Here is a 22,149-nt window from a genome sequence, read left to right as displayed (position 1 = left end):
TCCTATTTCTTAACTTTACCCAAAAGGGGAGAGCTCTTCTTTATTTTCTCATTTATTTTATTGTCAACAGTTATTCATTGGGCTCTGTATCAGTCAGTGTTCCACATCTTAGAAGGCAGCTACGAACCTCTCTGTGCATTTGGGAAACCTCACACCCTTCTCATAGAGATCAGAAGGCCCTCAGGACATATTTCCATTTCATAGCGGTAAATGTAATAAATAGTTACCTCGTGTAAAGACTACCTGGTCTGAAGACTTCCCAGCAGGCAGTTCTTGATGGTTGTTAGGACTCCATGTCTCCAAGGACAATTCACAGTTGTGTGTGAGAACTTCAAAACATCCACGGAGGCATCCAGTGTAGCAGTTGGTGTGACTTTTAGGCATGTATGTTATAGTCTTCTGAGGGTCTAGAGAGTACTCTTGGAGCACACACACACACACACACACACATACACACACCTTTTCAAAAAACAAACATTAATTCTCAGAGATATTGCAGCCCCCTGAGGAAGGGAAGCATGTTCTTAACTGTCCCTTCCTTCTCTTATTTGCAAGTTGTTTCTTTCATAATGGAGATTGATCTTCAGGTTTATTCTGGTGGGGTGAGGAAAGTGTTCAATTGTTGAGACATTTTTCTTAAGGATACTTAGCTAAAGAAATATATAGTCAAATCTCTAAAATTTTCGTTTGAAAAATCCTTTCAAATTCTTTAAGACAAGGACTATCCTCAAGTTTCCAATTTGAGGATGGTTGTGTACATGAGGAGGTGGGGGAGACTTTCTCAGTTACATGTATGTGGTGAAGAGGGAAGGACTTGACTAGGCCCTTAACTATACTGTACTGGATATGGCAGGGAGTGGGCAATGTTTTAGGAAGGAGAGAGTTGAGGAGGTAGACAGGCAAGGTAGAGGCAGGCAGCTGCGCTTTTTTTCTATGAGAAAAAAATGTTCTTTTTTTTCTTTAACATCTTTATTGGAGTATTATTGCTTTACACTGGTGTGTTACTTTCTGCTGTATAACAAAGTGAATCAGCTATACATATACGTATATCCCCATATCCCTTCCCTCTGCGTCTCCCTCCCACCCTCCTTATCCCATCCAAAGCACCCAGCTGATCTCCCTGTGCCATGCGGCTGCTTCCCACTAGCTGAATTACATTAGTTTTGGGGTACAGTAAGGTAATTTTAATAAGCTCACCTGGAGAAATCGTCTGGCCCTTCTTTCCGCCAGGCAGCGTAGCTGCAGGAACGCCACTCACATGGCGGTTACGTGGAGCGCACCTCTTGGAGCGCAGTGCCATTTACATGGATTACAATGGGAAGGAGGCCCCCTAGCGTTGTGTAGCAAAGCTGGTTGTGGCAGCCTTTGGAGTAGTAAGAATTTTAATTTTCATGTAAGTTATCTGTAGTTGTATTTTCTTTGGAGAGTTGTCCAAAATCAACAGTCTCCTTCAGCTGATATTAAGTCAAATGTCTGTTCTCAAGGTCTTCATAGTACTCATTGCACTGCTATCATAAGTTGATTGACTTGTCAGTTTCCCTCTACCTGGAACTCCAGATCGCTTTAATCCCTTGACCAGTAGTTCCAAGCACGCTGTCTGGCACAAAGGAAGGGTTTGCTAAATGTTTCTGAATTAAAAGTAATTATTCTCTATGACATACACCCAATTGCCCTGCAGTTTTTTCTTCCTAATTTTAATTTGTTGTCAATTTAGTTCGCAGAGAATGCACTGTGTTTCTATTTATTAAATTAAATATCTCCTAGGGGTAGCATATTAAAAATTAAGCTTAGTTAAATCTCAATTTCCTGTGATCATTATATAAGCTGCTCATTGCTGCATCTCATATTAGCTTGGTTCAATGGTTAGGTGGTAATTGACATGAATACTTAATGACCACTTTTCCATTCTGATATATTACTAGTGATACTTATAGTTTAAAGTGCATTAGGGTTAATTATAAATGCTGATCATTTGCCCACCCTTCTGACTGACAGTATATTCTTACACCTCAGAATATGGTGCGCACTCCAGACCTGTGTAGGAAGAATACTGGTCTTCAGAGGCTCAGCAATCACCATTATTAACCCTTCCGTTATCTCAAATCTATAACCTAAACTGTTTCTGGAATCTCTACTTTGTCATCCATGTTGCCAAAAAAGATCGTTGTGAAGTGTAAGCTAAAGTCTGAGTGTTTTGTGATAACAGAGAAGAAGATGTTATCTTTAGCAACTATCACAGTCTCTTACCCACAGGAATTTGCAGGATGAGGCAGTGGACCTCTCCTTTCTTCCCTGTCTCCCTCTCTTTCAACTCACCTGCACCTGTGCTGCTTCCTTGGGGGCCACTGAAACGTTGGTTTCTTTCAGATACGATTCTTCGACTCAAAAGTAGCTGGTAAAGTGGGTGGATGCACCCACTAAGCACGTCATTAGACAAAAGCTTTTCTCTTACAAGGTGATGTGAGTGTCCACATGTAGTAATGTAACCATCAGAGGCCTTTCTTATACTCTCACGCATTCTTCATTCATATGATAAAAAGGTGAAGTGATGCTGTCTAGTTAGATTGCTCTGGTCATTTCACACGTTTCACTTTCTTTGTGAATATTCCTATGAATGTGTCCAAGTTCAAAGAGAAGCTTTCCAGTCTTCCAGACCATGGCCATGTATCATGTTTCTTTTCTGTTTTCCCACAACAGACAGGACAGTGTCCATGGTAAATATTCGATGATGATTATTTAGGGAAAAAGAGTATATATTTAACTGGTTGAATTATTTAACCTACTTAATCATCCTAGAATTAAGATAATATCTGTTCCATGCAAAAAAAAAACTAGAACGCAGCTGACGTTTTATTATACTACATCAGCAGGTGTAGTCCAAAGTTTAATAGCCCTGTCACGATGACTTGTTCAACAAAACAGTTCAGAAAGATGGTTTGCACAAGCAAACTTCAGGGAGGACGTCTAAGATCAAAAGGGGCAGGCAGTCACCTTGGAGTTGAGCATATAAGTTCACAAATTCAAAAATTAGGGAGTCCGGAAGATCCTAGTTATGCTTGGGTTTTAAAATTCTCGAGAATATTGCATTGAATCTGACTCAAATCAAAAATGAAAGTCATCTTCCTCTTAGGGCTTTTCCATGCCTACTTCAGTACCTACAGTATAGTAGAGGCTCAAGAAATACTTAAGGATTAATGTTGACTGAATAAGGAGGAATATAGCTATGACCACCACCATCACAAGAGAAGGCTGCAAATGAAATTAAACTGCTTTATTTAATCTCAGAAACTGAATAGGAAATAAGAAGCCGACTGCTTTAAAAAACATATCCCAGAATGGGTACTGATGATATAATTTTTGTGGGCCACTTTATTATGCTTTTTATTCATGCATGAATTCAACATTTTATTATAAGCACTAAAGTGATATATTTAATTATGGAGTTAATTTTTTTTTTTAATTGCCAAATGACTTACAAGTAGAACATTTGTTTGTACTTGATTAAACTGTTTTGGTCATTGTGTATCATTTCACTCCCTGCTTTTGAATAAAGATACTCATTTTCATTTACTGTTAGTACACTTCAAGAAATGTAATTAAAAACTGATGACTAACCAAGATACTGTGTACCAGGAATGTGGAAATATTTACTTTCTGTGGAATGCAAATTAGTTGGGTATGCAGATTTTGCATTACATAGATCAGAGTTTTCAAATAAAATCTCAAGCAATGTGTTTGAAAGGGCAAACATTAATAATTTGTTGCTCATTCACACAATTGTTTTGAAGCTCCCCTCCCCATTTTCCTGCACCTCAGATGAATGATTCACTCATATAAGATTGCCAGTCTTATTTAAAAGGCCATTCCATTGAGTATCTTAAACTTAATTTTTATGAAAATTTTTAAAAAATAATTTCCAATTTACATTGTTCAGGTCCATTTCACTTGAGTATTTTGTCATTTAGAGTAATAACTCATCAATCCGCTAATGCAAACGTTCTTAATGTTACTTTTCTTAGTCCTATGAAATGTGCTATTTTGAACCTCTGAAATGTTATAAACCACCAGATTGTTAATTGCTTTGGATGCTGTGAAAAATAATTACTCCACATTATTTTTGATATTTAATTGACAGTGTAATGCATTTAACTAAAGATCTGCAATGAACTATTTCTAATTACTGAGGGTGGTGGAGTGGAAAAACTAGGCTGTAAAACTTTACAAGGAAACAATGTTTTCTTCATTACATTAAAAGTTATTGTTGATATAACTTTTTCAGAGACAAACAAAAAAATTCCTTAAATGGGAAGTTCTGGAAAGCTAGAAAGAGTTGTGGAATATTTTTATTCATGATATAGTAAGGAGATTTTTAAAATTATTATTTTAATAGATTGGTGATGGGTGTCATATACTAATTTTACCATGCTTGCACTAAAATTTCTCGTTCTTTAGTTGGCAGAATTTTATGAGAGAGATAGTCATGCCACTGCCAGAATGAGTAATGTTCATCACTGGCCTGTGTTCAATTCATTCTGCATCTGTAGGACATTCAGCTGAAAAGCTATGCCAAATTTTAGATATTGAAATATGTAGATATATCAGGAACTGAGTCTGTTCTTAGCTCTCAAGGTAAGAACTTCTTGTTAGAAACTGATCTTTGAAAATAACTTAGAACCTGATGCAAGGAATTCCCACCATCTACAAGTGTCACAAATCGGGGTGTAAAACGTTAGGCTCTTTGAGTAAGACGTGTACTGTTTTCATTGCCTGTGGTTCTGAGGTCATTAATGATCAGTGTATTCTTCTTTTCTGCCCTGTAACACCTGGCTAAAATAAAGTGCCTCCACTGGTATTACATTAAATTGCTTATTTCATTTCAATGATGTACATTTTCCAAAAACAGACATCTAAAACAAGTGACCTGTTTCAGGGAATGTAAATTATTTTCAGAATTTCAGAAATTGAAAAGGGATAAGAGGAAGGAGAAAATGCTGGGCTGGTGTGAAGCGATAGCGCGTAACCCTCGCAGGATCCCAAACAACACGCGGACCCCCGAGGGCTCAGAGGAGTGGGCTGACGCCTCGCAAACCTCCACACTGGTGAGTGCAGCCGTGGTACCTCCGATGGCTTGTGCGAACGGATGCGGAGGGAATGGGGAGGGGGCCGGGGAGGGCTTCCTCAATGGTTCTCTGCTTTACAATGTATTATATTGCTCATGTAGACGTCGCTTAATCAACAGGTGGTAATAAGAACATCTTAATTTCATAGAATCTAGAGTTTAATTCAGATTAACAATTTCTTTTTTTCTTTCTGTTTCTTTGGACATCGCCCGTCCGTTATGTCAGGGACCTTACAGAGACATTTAAAGTTTATACCTTGCGTTCTACACTTCGGTAATGGCATCAATGGAGCAAAACAAGTAACGTTATCCAAAAATAATGAAAAATCAGAATCCTACCTTCTGTATTTTCCTATATCGAATCCTTTTTAAAGGCATTTTTAAGAATATATAGGATTCAAAAAATTATAATTTTGATATAAAATCGTGAATTAATTGCTAAAATGATTTGAAGACCAAATCAATAACATACTCGTTCTTGTTTTGTTTTCTGCTTTAAGTTTACATGTTCGGCTTCAGCTAGCTTTTATTTCCCAGTGATTAGGAAAAGAGAACTCATTAGCAAAAGGAGTTTTATAAGTTCTTTGTTTAGATTTTGGCTGCAACATACTTCATTTTGATTTAAGGAAGGAAAATTCCATTCAATCTCTAAGTTTCAAATTGACATGTTAGTTGTATTTTAATTGCTATTTTACCATTTTATAAGAACACCTACTTTCATTAGCCTGATTTATTAGTTGATGAACATATAATTAAATATAAGCAAAGGTTTTAGGTTTTTTTTTTTACTTTTGAGTTATTTGATAATTTCTATCATTTTACATAAAAACAATGGTCCTGAGCAAACATTATTGAGTGAATTTCAAGAGAAACCATCGAAAGGAAGAGGCTTTCAATTGAGAAAACATAGAAATGGGAATTCTGTTTAATTCCATCATCTTAGACTGTAGGGAGAGGGCTGAGGGTATGAAGAAAGTATGCAATGTGATTGGACAAAGTTCTAGGGAATACATTCTTTGAAATTATTATCTGCAGTGTTTCATCTCACTCATATGCTCTTTTGTAAATTACTGTTTTCAATAAAACTGCTTGGCATGAGTTAACACCATTTAAATGCACATGTTGCACAATATTTATACATAAAGCTGGATTTTGTAGGTACCATGCAATAACTAAAATTTTTTAAATAAAAATATTACTTCTGTGATGTCATTAGAGTGGCTTTAGTGCTTAATTCCTATTTCATAGAACCATAGATCAAAACCATTAAAAAAATCTTGAGCAAACATTTGGCCTGACTTTCTCTTATAATTTTGGGTAACCTAATATTAGCTTCATTTTACAAATGTGTAGTGGCCCAGAGAAGTTAAGTGACTTTCCCAGTGTCACTTAGCTAGTAAGTGTCACTTCTAGGATTACTAGAAGGCTGGCTTCTGAAGGTAAGGCATACTGTATTAGGGCAATAGTCTTCAGTCACTGTAACCTAACCCCCAAATCTCAGAAAAATAAAATATTCCTTATGTCAAAGCTCATGTGTCTGGGGCAGCTCTCCTTGGGGGTTCACTGTCAAAGGTTAACTGATTATTCAAAGACTCCATCCATCTTTTTATGCTGCCTTCTTAAGTACATGGCCTCTTAGGTCACTGAGGAAAGGAAAAGGCTATGCAGTCCATTGTGCATGAGCTATTACGGAGCAACCTGAAACGTGTAGACATGCTTCCATTTGCCAAAACCTAGTCTCATAGCCCCATCTGAACTGCAAGGGAGGCTGGTGAATATCAGGAAGCCATGTGGGCAGGAAAAGCAGATAAGGACATCTCTGCCAAAGTCCACTCTTCTGGTCGCCAAACATTCATGTCATGTTTCCACTCTTTCATTAAGAAGGTTATTATTTTCCAAGAGAGATAACTAAAAATTCTTTCAGTCACTGGATTCAGTTCAAATTCATGGTCTCTGGTTATTCATTGTCCTCATCTAATGATGATGAGGGTGAATCACCTATAAATAAATGACCTAGAGGTCAGGGAGGATCCTTGAATTGGCCTTGACCCTGCTCCCTGGGAGATCTCCCTTGTCCATGCTTTTTTCTAGCCTCTGGATACGCCCTCTGGGAAGTTCTTCCTTTTCTATTATTCTCCTTGTCCACATTTAAAGTGCCTAATGAAACTTGTATAGCCTTAAAATATTTTATTTTCCTGTTTGGGGAAAACTATGGAACCAAGAGTTGTTTTAAGTCTTAAGGATTTCAAGGCTCATACTGCTGGAATCATGGTATTTCAGTACGACAATCCTCTGAAATCTGCCAGGGTTCTGATCTCCTTGCTTCCTGATAGTCCGTGTGCCTAGCAAAGTTCTATCTTGGTCGCGCTTGATTTCCAGTTCTTCATGTCTCTATCTCAAGATGATCGTATCTTGAAAAACAGGCAGGAGGACCACATCTTTAACCTCTTTGTCCGGAGATGCTTTGTTCAACTGAGAGGGTCCACTCGGTATCAGCTCTAAAAATCATATTAGCCTTGAGTCACTTTATTCAAATGTAACTTTTCATTGGACCTTTGTTACTCAACACTCACTTCAATGGCAGGTCTACCAGTTGGGGTTTAGAAGAAGCCAGGCATTGGGTCCAACAAACCTTGAAACTTTCAGCTTCTCTCTATTCCTAGTCAGATCTGCTTTCACACAATCCACTTACTTCCTGAGCTCACATTTCTCCTGTAACACCTTGCTGAATGTAGCTGATAGCAGTTAACATACATTATTAAGTTCTGTTTTTCAATCTATTTTGAGTGTTGCCAGCCCAGCAGGCCCAGGGTCTGCCTCTTGAGTTAATTCAAGTAGAGATTTTGCCAATAGTTTTGCCCAAACGTCATGCAGATAAATAGCTTTCTACCTTTGTAATCAGTTTCCCCCCTCCCCGTTGCTTACACATGAAACAAATGCCACATATTTTAGACTTTTCTTATGATAGCACAGACTTTGGCTGCTGATTTCTGTATTTGGATAGTTGTAAAAGTTGGGGTATAGTCAAGAAAACAGAAACAGCCAATTTTAACGGAATATATAATGTGAAAAATTATTTAATCTGCTATTGGGAGATTGAAAATGTCAGAAAGGTACACACGTTTGGAAACTGCAAGAAGTAGCGACCACCCATGCAGAGGAGTCACACAAGGAGGAGACTAGAGCTACTCAAACCTAAAAGGTTGACGGAGGGACCCCTCAGAACTGCACCCCGACTCTGAGGACGGACGCTTCTCAGCTGATGCAGAAACCTTGGAGCTCAGAGGAAGGGCCCTGAAGATCTAGGACGCAGACCCCTGAAGGGGATGCACTTCTCAATCCTTATATATTCAAGTGGGGGGAAGGGGCTGGTGCAATAAAGGTAGTTCAGGGACTGTGAAAAAACCTTAGAAACTGGACCCACCTTCCACTGCCGACTTAAGTCTTGTGGGATAGCACTAACAGAAACGGAGCCCTCTCTCTGCTCTTGTCTTCTGGTTTCTTTTAGCACTAGCATTGGCAGAGCCTGACCAAGAAGTAAATGTCAAAGGAGACATCTGGTTTGAAGGCTCCCAGCTCCAGCATCTCGGCGTAGAGTACAGGAGAACGGATTTAGGGCTGAGTGATATCAGCTTAGTAATCAGTATGGAAAATTAAGAATGGAAGCTTTAACGAACTCAGAAATTTCATAGGCTTAACATCATAAAGGTTTGTTTTCACTCATGGCTCAGTCTGATACAGGACATTTGATCCTCAGACAGTGAATGCAGAGATCTCTGCTGCTCGCATCTCCCAGGGCTGCTGTCTTAAACACAGGCCTGCTAGTAGTGAGTTTATCAGATAAGGAGTGGCGTCTGAATGGGTGACTGTGTAGGTATCAGTTTAGGTTTGGAAGTGCTAAGCATCACTACCCTGATGCCGTTGGGTGGAACCAATGACATACCCCAGTGTATCTGTCAGACTGATGGGAAATAAGGTCTTCCTATATGACCAGAATAGGGAAATTGAGAGCATTTGGCCAGCCTCTACCACAAATGCGTTCATTCTTTGAGTGCTAGCAGTTTTGTACCTGCCTTTCCATTTTATATCCCCAGGCTTTAACTCTATTACTCTCTGCTGTCACCCAGAGCATTTGAGGCTTTTCTGTACAAATCATACCCCATCTAATGATGATAAGGAGGGGGGGAGGAGAAAAAGGAGGTTGAGGAGGATGTGGATGAAGATTGTTTGCCAGGAGCTTTTCTAAGCATTTCACACACGTTCCTGTTTGTAATACTACAAGGATCCGGTGAGGTAAGCATGATTATTATCCCTATTTTGTGGATAAAGAAACTGAGTTATAATAGAGAAATGTAAAACCTGCTGAAAGTGACTTAGGTCTTCGGACTGGTGAAGCTGAGATTCCAACAGTCCAAGCAGTCTAAAACCAGAGGGCTGCTCTCCTGTCTCTCAGGTTGGGGGAAAAAGTCATTATTTGAATTGTATACATTTGGTCAAACACAAAGATTGTAAAGGAGATAATAATACATTACAGTGTGTGACATAAAAACAAACAGGGCCTTTTCTTTATAATCTCTTGATTACATGTGTCTGTTAGATTACTCTCTCCTCTGCATTGACTGACATATAAATATGGCCAGTATCACCATTGCATCCTCAATAACTGACCTAATTGAAAAAAAATAGCACTTTTTTTCATCTATAATGCAGTTCAAACTATCTGCTTTTTAAATTCAGAAAGTGCTTACTTAGCCTAAAATCCCTTAAGTTGAGTGAGAACATTGAAGGGTTTGAGAGATACTTATTAAGCAACCATCTTCATAGTTTTAACCTATGGGGTGAGGGAGCCCTTTGTATAACAGGCAGGGAAGAAACCTTTCAAATTTATTGTAACACAAGTTTACATGTTAAAAACAAAACAAAAAAATACCTTGTACTGACTATACCCTTAAGCAATTTCTTGAATCAAAACAGAGTTCAACATTAAATTCAAAATGAGAGCAAAGGATATCATAAGAAATAGAAATAAGAAGGTGAAAGATTTTATGAGGAATGGAGTTTAAAAAAAAAAAAATCTGTGGAAGTCAAAATAAGGAGATCGAAAAATGTCATTTCAGGTAGTCATCAATGACTCCAGAAAAAATTACTTTCCTCTAATCAGTGATGGTTCTTTAAGGCTATAAATAGACTATGGTTAGGTAGAAAAGAAGAACAAAGTGTCACTCTGTGTTAGATGAGGTGATTTGCCACTTTCAATCATGTATGCCTCAGCTCAGGACACATTTTCCAAGCTTCTGTGTCCATGGTCTGGGATGAGGTACTTGCTGCTCTAGAAAAGGCTGAAGATACTAGATAAGAAAGCTTTCAAGGAGAAGTATGTTTCATATATATATACACATATATGTATATAATTATTTGTAATAAGACATATATTTATAAAGCTTTATAATTTTCAGGCAGTCTTTATGTCCATTGTGTCATTATAACTCACAATCATACTGAAATGCAGGAGTCCCCAACCTCCGGGCCACAGACCTGTACCAGTTGATGGCCTGTTAGGAACCAGACCACATAGCAGGAGGTGAGCGGAGGGCAAGCAAGCGAAGCTTCATCTGTATTTACAGCTGCTCCCCATTGCTTGCATTACCGCTGTATTTACAGCTGCTCCCCATTGCTTGCGTTACCGCTGTATTTACAGCTGCTCCCCATTGCTTGCGTTACCGCTGTATTTACAGCTGCTCCCCATTGCTTGCGTTACCGCTGTATTTACAGCTGCTCCCCATTGCTTGCGTTACCGCTGTATTTACAGCTGCTCCCCATTGCTTGCGTTACCGCTGTATTTACAGCTGCTCCCCATTGCTTGCGTTACCGCTTGAGCTCTGCCACCTGTCAGATCAGTGGCAGCGTTAGATTCTCATAGGAGCGCGACCCCTACTGTGAAGTGTGCACGCGAGGGATCGAGGTTGCGCGCTCCTTATGAGAATCTAATGCCTGATGATCTGAGGTGAGGCTAGCGCGCTGGGGAGGGACTGCAGATACACATTATGATTAGCAGAGAGGTTTGACTGCACAGAGACCATAATAAATCAGTGCACTTGAATCATCCCCAAACCATCCCACCGCCTGGTCTGTGGAAAAATTGTCTTCCACGAAACCAGTCCCGGGTGCCAAAAAGGTTGGGGACCATTGCTGAAATGTACACAATACAATTTAATTATTCAAATACATAATGAAGCAGAGATGCTGTTAAGAGTTTAAGTAGTTCACTCCAAATCATAAGGACCCAGGTCTTCTAATTTCCAGGTTATTTATATACCACACCCATTATGAGAAGTTGATAGTGTTTTTGGCATAATATAAGTGAAAATAGTGCAACTCAAAAAGGTGAAGTAATTCACCCCGGTGGCAAATCAGAATTTGTGATTCTGATTTCTGTCTAATTTTAAACCCCAAGATTTTTCCAACTTGCTGTAAACTCTTTCTAGGAATAATATAACTTAATAATACACATTTTAGAAATCAAATTTTCAGCTACTGGACGACTAAGTACCTCCTTACATAGCCTGATAAGTATTTATTAATGAAACAAGCAGCTGAAAAGATTCATGCTTAATTACGGCATAACCTTATTTTCAAAATAAGGTTATTTTCAAAATAGAACAGTTGTGTTGAAGGTTAAAGTTCCATAGTTATTAAGCTTATGAAAAATCAGAAATTAAAATGATGCACTTTTATTTTTGCTTCTTTTTGTATGTTTTCATTGAAAAGCCATACCATCATCAGCTTTTTTGTTGTTCTTGTTGCTCATAGACTTTACTAGTATTTTCTTTGGTTTATATTAAACCAGCCCACTTGGACATTTGTGTAATATAGATGAAATCAGCCCCTGAACTTGAGACTTCTGCATCTGGGATCCCATTCTTTATGATCTAGTGAACAATGGCTGGATATCATACAGAAAATGAATGCATGCCTAGAATTTATGTAACTTTAATTAATTACAAGTGAGCCTACCATTTCAAAGAACGATAATATCACAAAAGAGCAAAATTAGATGAAAACATAAAAGAAAGTCAGGTAGAGCTTTTGCTATAGACAGATGGATATAACATCTTTTTCCTTAGTCTGTGCCAAGATTTGTAATGTTGATATCATTTGCTGCTGGAAATAGCCATATTATCCAAGTCTAGTAGGTTGAAGTATTTTGTATTCAAAATTAACAAAATGTTTTAAATCATTTGCCTTCTATGCGTAACTTTCAGCAACGGTGTTGTTTGAATTGATTAGAGTATGGTGTATTGAATGTAATATATAATATTTAATCATTAAATTGGAGTGAAGAAATACATCCTTTTGATCAATGACCATAATATTTGATCCAAGTCAACTATCTTTATGCAAGAATGGTAACAAATAAAATTGAGGGAAAAAGGAATCTGCTTCATAAATTAGTAATATGGAGATGATGTTTATTACGCAAATGAAGGAGATGGGAACAGGGAGTATATGTGTATTCCTAATAGATCTAGATTATATGCCGAAAAGCTTCTTTTCGTAGATCCTTGCATGGCTAGCTTCTTCCTTCAAGACTTGGCACATCTACCATAGCAACTTTGACTGGAGCTACTCCTGATTTTCATCCAACTATACCTCCCCCATTCCCTCTCTACACCAATTCTGATTTTCTTTTTTCTTTTTAATAGATTCATCCTAATCTGAAAATAGTTACAGAAATATGAATGCATGTTGGTTTATTTTCTGTTTTCTACACTAGGATATAAGATGAAAAGGGAAGATCTGTCCTGTTTACCTCTATATCCCTGGTGCTTGGAACAGAATAGGAACTTAATAAAATTTGTAGAATGGATAAACAGCTTGAGCAGACAGCATAAACTGAGAGAAAGCAAAATTATTTTTTGTTTACAAAATTCTATTAAGTACGATATCTCATATTAAATCCCTTCTTATTAGAAATGCCTACGCCTTAAAATATGGAAAAACTAGTCTGAAAGATCGAACAATTCTGAGATAGTTTCTATGACAAAAATACATAAAGTTTTGGAAACTGAAATCATGATTATAAAAACTACATTCTGTTGGAATAAGGCTCCCCTTTGGTAAGAATTTAAAATATTTCAGATAGCTTCCCCAGTGCATGAGACAACGAAATGTAAATGTGTCTTTATTAAGAAAACACATTTACCGATTACGGTTTACCAGAGTCATCTTCCTTACTTTCTTTCTTTCCAATTATCCCCTTAGTCTATTTTTAGTCTTATCAGGCTGAAGGAAATCATATATCTGCCTACAGCAAATGGACTGGTATTGCCCCACAAACATAACCTCTCTTAGAAACCAAATAAATGGTAAATAAAAAGAGGAGATTGAGTATATTAAATTTCTCATTAAACATATTGACTTATTTTCAATAGGTTCACCCTTATTTCTTTCAGTCTCTGAGCAAGTGGGCCAGCTTCTCATTGTGTGATGGCCTGTACACATTCTGAAAATAAATAAGTCAGGGCAGATAGAGTTTGCAAGGTTTTTTTAACCTCATTTTCTTCCTCCCTTGGATTCTTTCTTATTTGATCGTTTATCAGTTATTGCATTTAATTGCTATTACAAAGCCTTTACTTAGTACTGCCAAAGGCAATAGTGAATGAAATCTAAATTTTTATTAGAATAACTATAAAAAACAAAGGAGGGAAATGGCATAAAAGACATTATGCCTTTCAAAACCTTTGATTTTTGTAAGGAAGTAAATCATTAAAAATATATCCCAGTGGTTTTTATGGAAACAGATTGAACTGAAGAATGCAGAGGGGGGAGACTGGTGCCTCAAACATCACATCACAAAGAAAGGTTACATTCGCTGTGCAGCTTAAAGTAATGCATTAACTTTAATTGTATAGTTACTGAACAATGTCAAAACATGATTATTCACAATAGTAGTGATTGATCTAAAAATGCTTCTCAGAGGAAGAGATCTTTTCCTCTACAGAGTAAGTCACGAGATCAGATTCAGAGCTGTTCTTTGTCAAAACGTGTCATGTCTTTCTGTTTCATTTAGATATAAATTAAATTGTGAGCTCCTCAAAAAAATGTTTAATTCTCAATGGTTGTTTAATTCTACTGTCTGTGTAGTATTTAGAACGTACTGATTTTCCAATATACTGATTTAATTATCTGAGACCCAATGGTCACTTTCGTGTGTACCCAGATAGACAAGTGTGGAGTTGAGGTGCCTTCTTTCTCTCCACTCACAAGTGATACAGACAGCAAGTTGTCTTCTTTGTGTTGGTTTTTGTGGGAGTGTCGTCATGTTTTATAGCAAGGAACCAGGCAGGACACATTGATGTGATATTTGTCAAGTCAGCTTGTTTTGGCCTCAGAATTAAAAATTGTACCTGGAAATAAGTGGAACATGTCAGAGTGGTCCTGAAGAATCCAAGCTATTTCTGTGCAACAATATTCTTACTCAATCTTCTTACTCAAATAGGATAGAGTTCATTTATATCTCAGATACATTTATATCTCAAAACACAATTACCAATAACATAGTAAGAGTATTTTTAATGCCTGTTCTATGCTGACGAGTTTAGATGTGTATCTCAAAATGTCCTGGTAACCCTGAAAGCAAGTACTGCTGTTCTGATGACACCTACAGAGAAATGAAGATGCAGGAAGATTAGAAACGTGGCAGAACAGGAATCCAGAGTTCTATGCTACTTCATAGAGTGTATTTTGTTCATTGAAATATTTGATAGTCACATCATTTAATACAATGATGCTTAACCTAGAGCAACTACCCTACTAATTCATCACTATGGTCATTGAAAGGCCTGATGAATGAATTGTTTGACACCCAGGGCTGTCCATTGTTGAGTTTCAGTTTGGGACTCCAGAGCTGTCTGTTGTCATGGAACAAAATAGGGGTAAGTAAGTCTCGGGGGAAATTGAGTGAGTCAGAGCTATCTGAATCACAGTTACCACCCAGCTTATAACGTGTCTTCATTTATTCATTTAACTACTCTGTATTGATAGTTAGCTTTGTGTGAAGGCGTGCACTATGCAATAAATATACAGTACTGAAAAAAAAAAGACAGTCCTTATCCTCAAGAATCTAGGGAAGAAAACAAATAAATGAGTCAGTCAAAGGTAGGATAGGACAGGGAGTAAACATAGGGTGTTAAGACCCCTTAGGTGACGCTGGTCCGGCTGTGGGAGTTCAAGTTCCCCGTAGACACTGAGAGTTGGAGATATGAAGAGGACAGTGGTAAGGAGGGACGAGAAGGGGCATTCCATGACCCTGTGTAAACCATTTGTCATGTGAAAATTAAACTCCTGAATTTCGTTTACTTTTAAAGACATATTATCTATTTTGTGTAGTTAGTAAGCAGAACCATCTTCAGGAATTGAGTTAGAGAAATACACGTGACCTAGCACAAGACTGTACTTTTGTTCCTGGTGAGTGTAAGGTTCTTGTCTCCTCACAGAAAGAATTCAGAAATGAGACAGGGAGTTTAGGAAAGTAAAGTGAGGATTTATTTAAGCAAGAATATGCTGTCAGAGGGAGAGTGGGCAGACAGGCGAGGGGCTGCCCTGGGTTTCTTTGGCAAGCCGGTTTTGCGGGGCGTAGAAATGAAGGGGCAGAACGTTCATTTGGGAGAAGGAGTTTGGAGGTTGTATTTCCTGATTTTCATCCCAGCTCCACCTTCCCGAGGGGAGGAGGGATTTTTGCCCTTATTTAGCTTAGATCAGAAGTGTCATGGTGTCGGTGCATGATGGGTACTTCTTATCTGCAAGGCTAATTTTATTGTAATGAGAGCATAATGAGCAACAGGTTACATTCAGACGCAGGAGAGTCCCGCCTTTCCTCACCTTTCTTTGTCTCTAGGACACTTATTACCCCAACATGCATGGTTTCCTTTCAATCTGAAGGTTCCTGCTTTTCTTTGTCCATGGACCCCTGCTGTTTACAAGCTATGTGGTTTCCTGCCACCTGGCCCCTGTCCCCCTTTTTCTGCTCATATCTAGCTACCTACCTGCTGTAACACTTTCTATAGGTAGTGGAGTTAACTAAATATTTTTGTATATTTTATTCAGCCTTAATATCCAACATGTTATCTTATATATACAGACTGTAATAATTTGGTGGCCCCATGAAGGTAAGTTCCTTTGAGAGAACAGTGAGACTTCCTAGTGAAGAGAAGCTGTGTGTCAAAACACATCCTTTGGGAAGGAAACAAGGACATGTAAATGTACTTGTATTTGCTCACTTGGCAAAGCACATGGTGGGAAAACAATACAATAAAAGCTAATGTTTGTTGAATACATACTGTGTACCAGGCTTAGTTCTGAGCACCTGACATTGTAACAACCCATTTAATCCTTACTACAGCAGAGGAAAGAGGTAACTTGCCCAAGTTTATTTTGCTAGCAAATCTTATTCTAGAATCCATGCTGTATTACACTTTTCTATGCTGCAAAGAATATGCTCAGGAAAAGATAAAAACACTGACTTTATTAGAAATAAGCTTAATTCAGATTCACATTTAACTCTGAATTTGTTGCACACTTTGAACACATTTTATGTACATATATACATAAATATATATTTTATATATATATATTGTATGTATATAATAGTATTCTCTAAGCAGTGTATGATTATATTTTATATTATATATAATATATTTTTTTAATTAGAAAAACAGCCCTTATATTCCCCATTTCACAGATAAAAAAACTTAGGTTTTGACTAAATATCTTGCCCAAGGGGATTCGTCATCATCTAAAATAGCTCAATTTAGTGCATTTTTATAGGAGTGGTAATCTCTTCTGAGTTTTTTATTTGCACCTAATAAATGTTAAAGGGCAAATGCAAAACAGTTTTAAATAGTGTTTAAAATGAATTTGGAGGTAAGAAGCATACTTGTTGGATCTATATTTGAAATCACTGGTTGATTATCCTCATGTTCTAATAATTATCAATGACATTTCTGGAGGAAGGGATAAGGTTATTTCATAGATTCTCCTGTGTAGGCTTAATTCGTTTTAACTATTTAGCGCAATATCATCCAGCAAATTATCTGTTCTACATAGGAAGCGAGTCCTTTAGGTTAAAAGCCAAAGCAACCTTTTAGTTGATGGTCTGTTAAAATATTTTTATATCACCACAGTAATTGTCAACTGTATTATTAGGTGAAATAATCCATGGGTACAGCCCTGTGATCCCACATTAGGAAACCAGCAACTCAAATGCAGATATGGGAACTTACACACCTGGTTTCTATGTGTCTGATACATCCTACAGGAATAAAGTTTAATTTAACAATCCAGTAATTCTTTGAAGATAAAAATGAAATAGCTTTCACATTGCAGTTACCAACCGTCAACTTTCACAGACACAATGTCACACCAACCAAATGCTATTACACATATCGCAATGAGACTGCAAACAAAAATGTGTTGTCTTGTTTTCATGGGTTGAGTAATTTCACCTATGGAAATTAGACAAAGCAGCAATATCCATCGAGAGTAACATTGCCGATTTGTTACTGCCTCTCACTATGCAAGAATAAACTCAAAAATTAGTGCAGTCGTATGCATAGTGTTTTATCAAAGCCCAGAACCACATTATTCACTATATTTTCTGAAAAGTCTTAGGATTAGCTCCACTGCCACTGGTTTGTATTAATTCTTTTACAGAGACATATTTACACTTAGCGAAAGACATTTAAGAAAACATGTTCTTTTACCCAGTCTTTATGCAGTGTATGCTTATCTTTGCACTACTATAATACATTGATTTAGGGCACACAAGTAAATGCAGAGTAGAGGTTAAAAATAAGTTTGCTAAAAAAAAAAAAAAAGTTTGCTTCTTATAAAATTATTTACAAATTTATTTTAAAAAATGATATACTTTCTGATTTAAAAGGAATCAAGTGATGTTTTCTTATTAGATTAAAAGTGTCTCTCTCAAATCACCTGCTTTTCTTTAAAAATAAAAATACTTGCCTTTCTTCTCAAATGTCTATTTCCCTTTCAGGGTAGTGATTCACCCCCTTTTCTTCCTGAGATCCCAAAGAAGGAATATATAAAAATACAAAAAGGAATAAATCCATAACAGCAAAAAGGGATTTCAACAAATTTCAGAAAAGTGGAAAGCAGAATTTATCTCCTTTCTGTTTAAGTTTTGATAAGTCATGTTTTTCTAGAAATATGGTAATTTCATCCACATGATAGTAGATTCTGAAATTTATTAGTGTAAAATTGGTCATTTTTTTTTTAAACACTTACAGGATCTACAACATCATCTTTTCTTTCTGATACTGGTATTTGGGGCTAATCTCTTTTTATCATGATATTTCTTGCCAGTTTTGACCAGTATTTTCCAAAGAACAAATTTTATACTTTGTCAATTTTACTTTTTCTTAATATCTCTATTGAGATATATTTTAAATACCATTAAGTCAACCCATTTAAAATGTACAGTTCAGTGGTTTTTAGTGTATTTACAGAGTTGTGCAGCCATCAGTATAATCTAATTTTAGAACATTTCTAACATCCCCCAAAGAAACTTGTACCCATCAGTAGTCACTCAGCAGCCCTCCCTCCAGCCCCCACGCCTTGGCAGCTACTAATCTACTTAGACTCTATAGATTTGTCTATTCCGGATATCTCATATAAATGGAATTGTACACTATGTGATCTTTTGTGACTGACTTCTTTTACTTCGTGTAATGTTTTTGAGTATTGTCCATGCTGTAGCGTGTATCAGTGCTTCATTCCTTTTTATTGCCAAATAGTATTCCATTGTACAAATACACCACATTTTGTTATCCATTCATCAGCCGATTTGGGTTATTTCCACCTCTTGGCTATTGTGAGTCATGTTGTTATGAACATTCATGTACAAGTATTTATATGAACATATATTTTCATTTTCTTGGTTAGATGCAGGTCGAATCAATTGGTCATATGGTAACTCTTTCTTTCACAACTTAAGGAACTGCCAACATGATTTTCATTGTGACTGCACCATTTTAAATTCCTACCAGGAATATACGAGGGTTTCAATTTCTCTACGTTCTCTCCGGCACTTGTATTGTCTGTATTTCTGATTGTAGCCATCGTAGTGGGTGTGATGTGGTCATGATTTTGATTTTTAATTTGCTCACTAGTGATGCCGAGCATCTATCCATATATTTGTTAGTCACCCGTGTGTCGTCTTTCAAGAAATGTCTTTTCAATTGTCTTTTTTTTTTATTATTATCTTTGGCTGTGTTGGGTCTTCGTTTCTGTGCGAGGGCTCTCTCCAGTTGCGGCAAGCGGGGGCCACTCTTCATCGCGGTGCGCGGGGCTCTCACTGTCGCGGCCTCTCTTGTTGCGGAGCACAGGCTCCAGACGCGCAGGCTCAGTAGTTGTGGCTCACGGGCCTAGTTGCTCCGCGGCATGTGGGATCTTCCCAGACCAGGGCTCGAACCCGTGTCCCCTGCATTGGCAGGCAGATTCTCAACCACTGCGCCACCAGGGAAGCCCTCAATTGTCTTTTTTATTACTGAGTTGACAGAGTGCTTTACATGTTCTGGACACAAATCCCCTACTATAAATAGGATTTTATGATAAAAATATTTGCAAATATCCTCTCCCAGTTTGTGGATTGTCATTTCACTTTCTTGGTGGTGTCCTTTGAAATCTAAGTATCAATATTCTGTTTTATTGCTTGTGCTGTTAGTGTGACATCTGAGCAATCACTGCCTAACCAAAGATTGCAAAGATTTACTCCTGTGTTTTCATCTAAGAGTTTTACAGTTTTAACTCTTACTTTTAGATCTGTGAGCAACTTTGAGTCAGTCTTTGTGCATGGTGTGAAGTAGGGATTCACATTTATTCTTCTGAGTGTGGGTATTCATGCAGTCTACTTGTTTTAGCTCCATCTGCTGCTAACTAGAAAGACTAAATAGGAAGACTGTTCTTCCCATCGACAGACAAATGGATAAAGGAGATGTGGTACATATATACAATGGAATATTACTCAGCCATTTAAAGGAACAAAATTGGGTCATTTGTAGAGATGTGGATGGACTTAGAGACTGTCATACAGAGTGAAGTAAGTCAGAAAGAGAAAAGTGAATATTGTATATTAACACATATATTTGGAATCTAGAAAACTGGTACAGATGAACCGGTTTGCAAGGCAGAAATAGAGACACAGATGTAGAGAGCAAACGTATGGACACCAAGGTGGGGGAAGTGAGGAAGACTGGTGATGGGATGAATTGGGAGATTGGGATTGACATATATACACTAACATCTATAAAATAGATAACTGATAAGAACTTGCTGTCTGAAAAATAAATAAAATTTAAAAAAGAAAGACTATTCTTTCCTCATTCAGTTGTGTTGACCTTTGTATATTTGTTTTTAATTTAATTATTTTGTTCTTTTGATTTACTGTTTTCTTTCTTCTATTTACTTTGGGTTCAATTTGTTGTTTATTTTCTAATTTATGGAGACAGATACTTAGATCATTGAATATCAACTTTCTTCTTCTCTAATATGGGAATTTTAAGGCTATAAATTTCCCTCTGTGCAGCTTTTACTTTATGACTTATTTGGTAGAGGAAATATATTTTTTAAATTATCATTTGATGTAAAATATTAATAGTTTCATACTTTCATTACAATTTTTTTTATCTCATAGGATATTTTTTGGATGGATTTTTCTTGTTTTCCGTTATTTTGTTTTTTGCTTTTTATACAATTTTTAAAGGTTACACTCCATTTATAGTTATTACAGAATGTTGCTATGTTCCCTGTATTGTACAGTACATCCTTATAACCTGTCTTACACCCAATAATTTGTACCTCCCACTACCCCACCCCTGTATTGTCCCCACCCCTCACTGGTAACCACTAGTTTGTACTCTCTCTCTGTGAATTTACTTCTTTTTTTTGTTATATTCACTAGTTTGTTGTATTTTTTAGGTTCAACATATAAGGGATATCATCATTTGTCTTTCTCTGTCTCATTTATTTCACTTAGCATAATGCCCTCCAAGTCCATCCATGTTGTTGCAAATGGCAAAATTTCATTCTTTTATATGACTAAGTAGTATTCCATTGTATACATGTACCACATCTTCTTTACCATTCTTCTGTTGATGGACACTTAGGTTGCTTCCATACCTTGGCAATTGTAAATAAAGCTGCTTTGAACATTGGGGTACATGTATCTTTTCAAATTAGTGTTTTTATTTTTTTCAGCTATATACCCAGGAGTGGATTTGCTAGGTCATATGGTAGTTCTAATTTTAGTTTTTTGAGAAACCTTCATAATGTTTTCCACAGTGGCTGCACCAATTTTCATGTCCATCAACAGTGTAGGAGGGTTCCCTTTTCTCCATATCCTTACCAACATTTGTTATTTGTGTTTTTCTGTTTTGATGATAGCCATTCTGACAGGTGTGAGTGATATCTCCTTGTGGCTTTGTTGCAGTTCCCTGATGATTAGCAATGTTGAGCATCTTTTCATGTGCCTGTTGGCCATCTGCATTTCCTCTTTGGAAAAATGTCTATTCAGTTCTTTGCCCCATTTTGGCAAAAGATATGACTCATAAGGGATTAATATCCAACATGTATAAACAGCTCTTATAACTCAACATCAAAAAAACAAACAACCCAATTAAAAATGGGCAGAAGAACTCATAGGCTATTAGAAGTATACTTCTTAGCTTTCAAACAATGGGGGGGGGGGATATTTCTGGTTATCATTTTATTATTGATTTCAGTCCTTTTAAATTTGTTCAGATTGCTTATATGCCACCAAATGGTAATTTTGGTAAATGTTCAAGGTCCCCATTCTCTTGGAAAGAATGTACATTTTACAATTATCAGGTGCAGTGTTTTATGAAAATCAGTTAGCTCAAGCTAGTCAATAATGTTTTTCAAAGATCTTATACCTTCGCTGATTTTCTTTTTGTTTGTTTTTTCTAGCAGTTCCAGGGAGGTTTCTTACTATTTTT

The 22,149-nt window shown here is 37.1% G+C and overlaps 1 protein-coding gene across 2 annotated transcripts in view; it reads left to right on the top strand.

Annotated features, from left to right (window-relative positions):
• Positions 1–22,149, top strand: part of MARCHF1 (membrane associated ring-CH-type finger 1) — an 898,048-nt gene that overhangs the window by 555,278 nt on the left and 320,621 nt on the right. For both annotated transcript variants that reach the window (XM_059922369.1, XM_059922368.1), the window contains exon 4: positions 4,951–5,099. In XM_059922369.1, coding sequence (XP_059778352.1) covers positions 4,989–5,099 — 111 coding nt within the window. In that variant the 5' untranslated portion in view covers positions 4,951–4,988. The remainder of the gene's footprint in view (positions 1–4,950; positions 5,100–22,149) is intronic.

Source organism: Balaenoptera ricei, chromosome 5 (assembly GCF_028023285.1).
Source record: "Balaenoptera ricei isolate mBalRic1 chromosome 5, mBalRic1.hap2, whole genome shotgun sequence".
Taxonomy (NCBI): domain Eukaryota; kingdom Metazoa; phylum Chordata; class Mammalia; order Artiodactyla; family Balaenopteridae; genus Balaenoptera; species Balaenoptera ricei.
The sequence above is the reverse complement of the archived record's forward strand: the minus strand, read 5'-3'. Positions and strand labels throughout refer to the sequence as shown.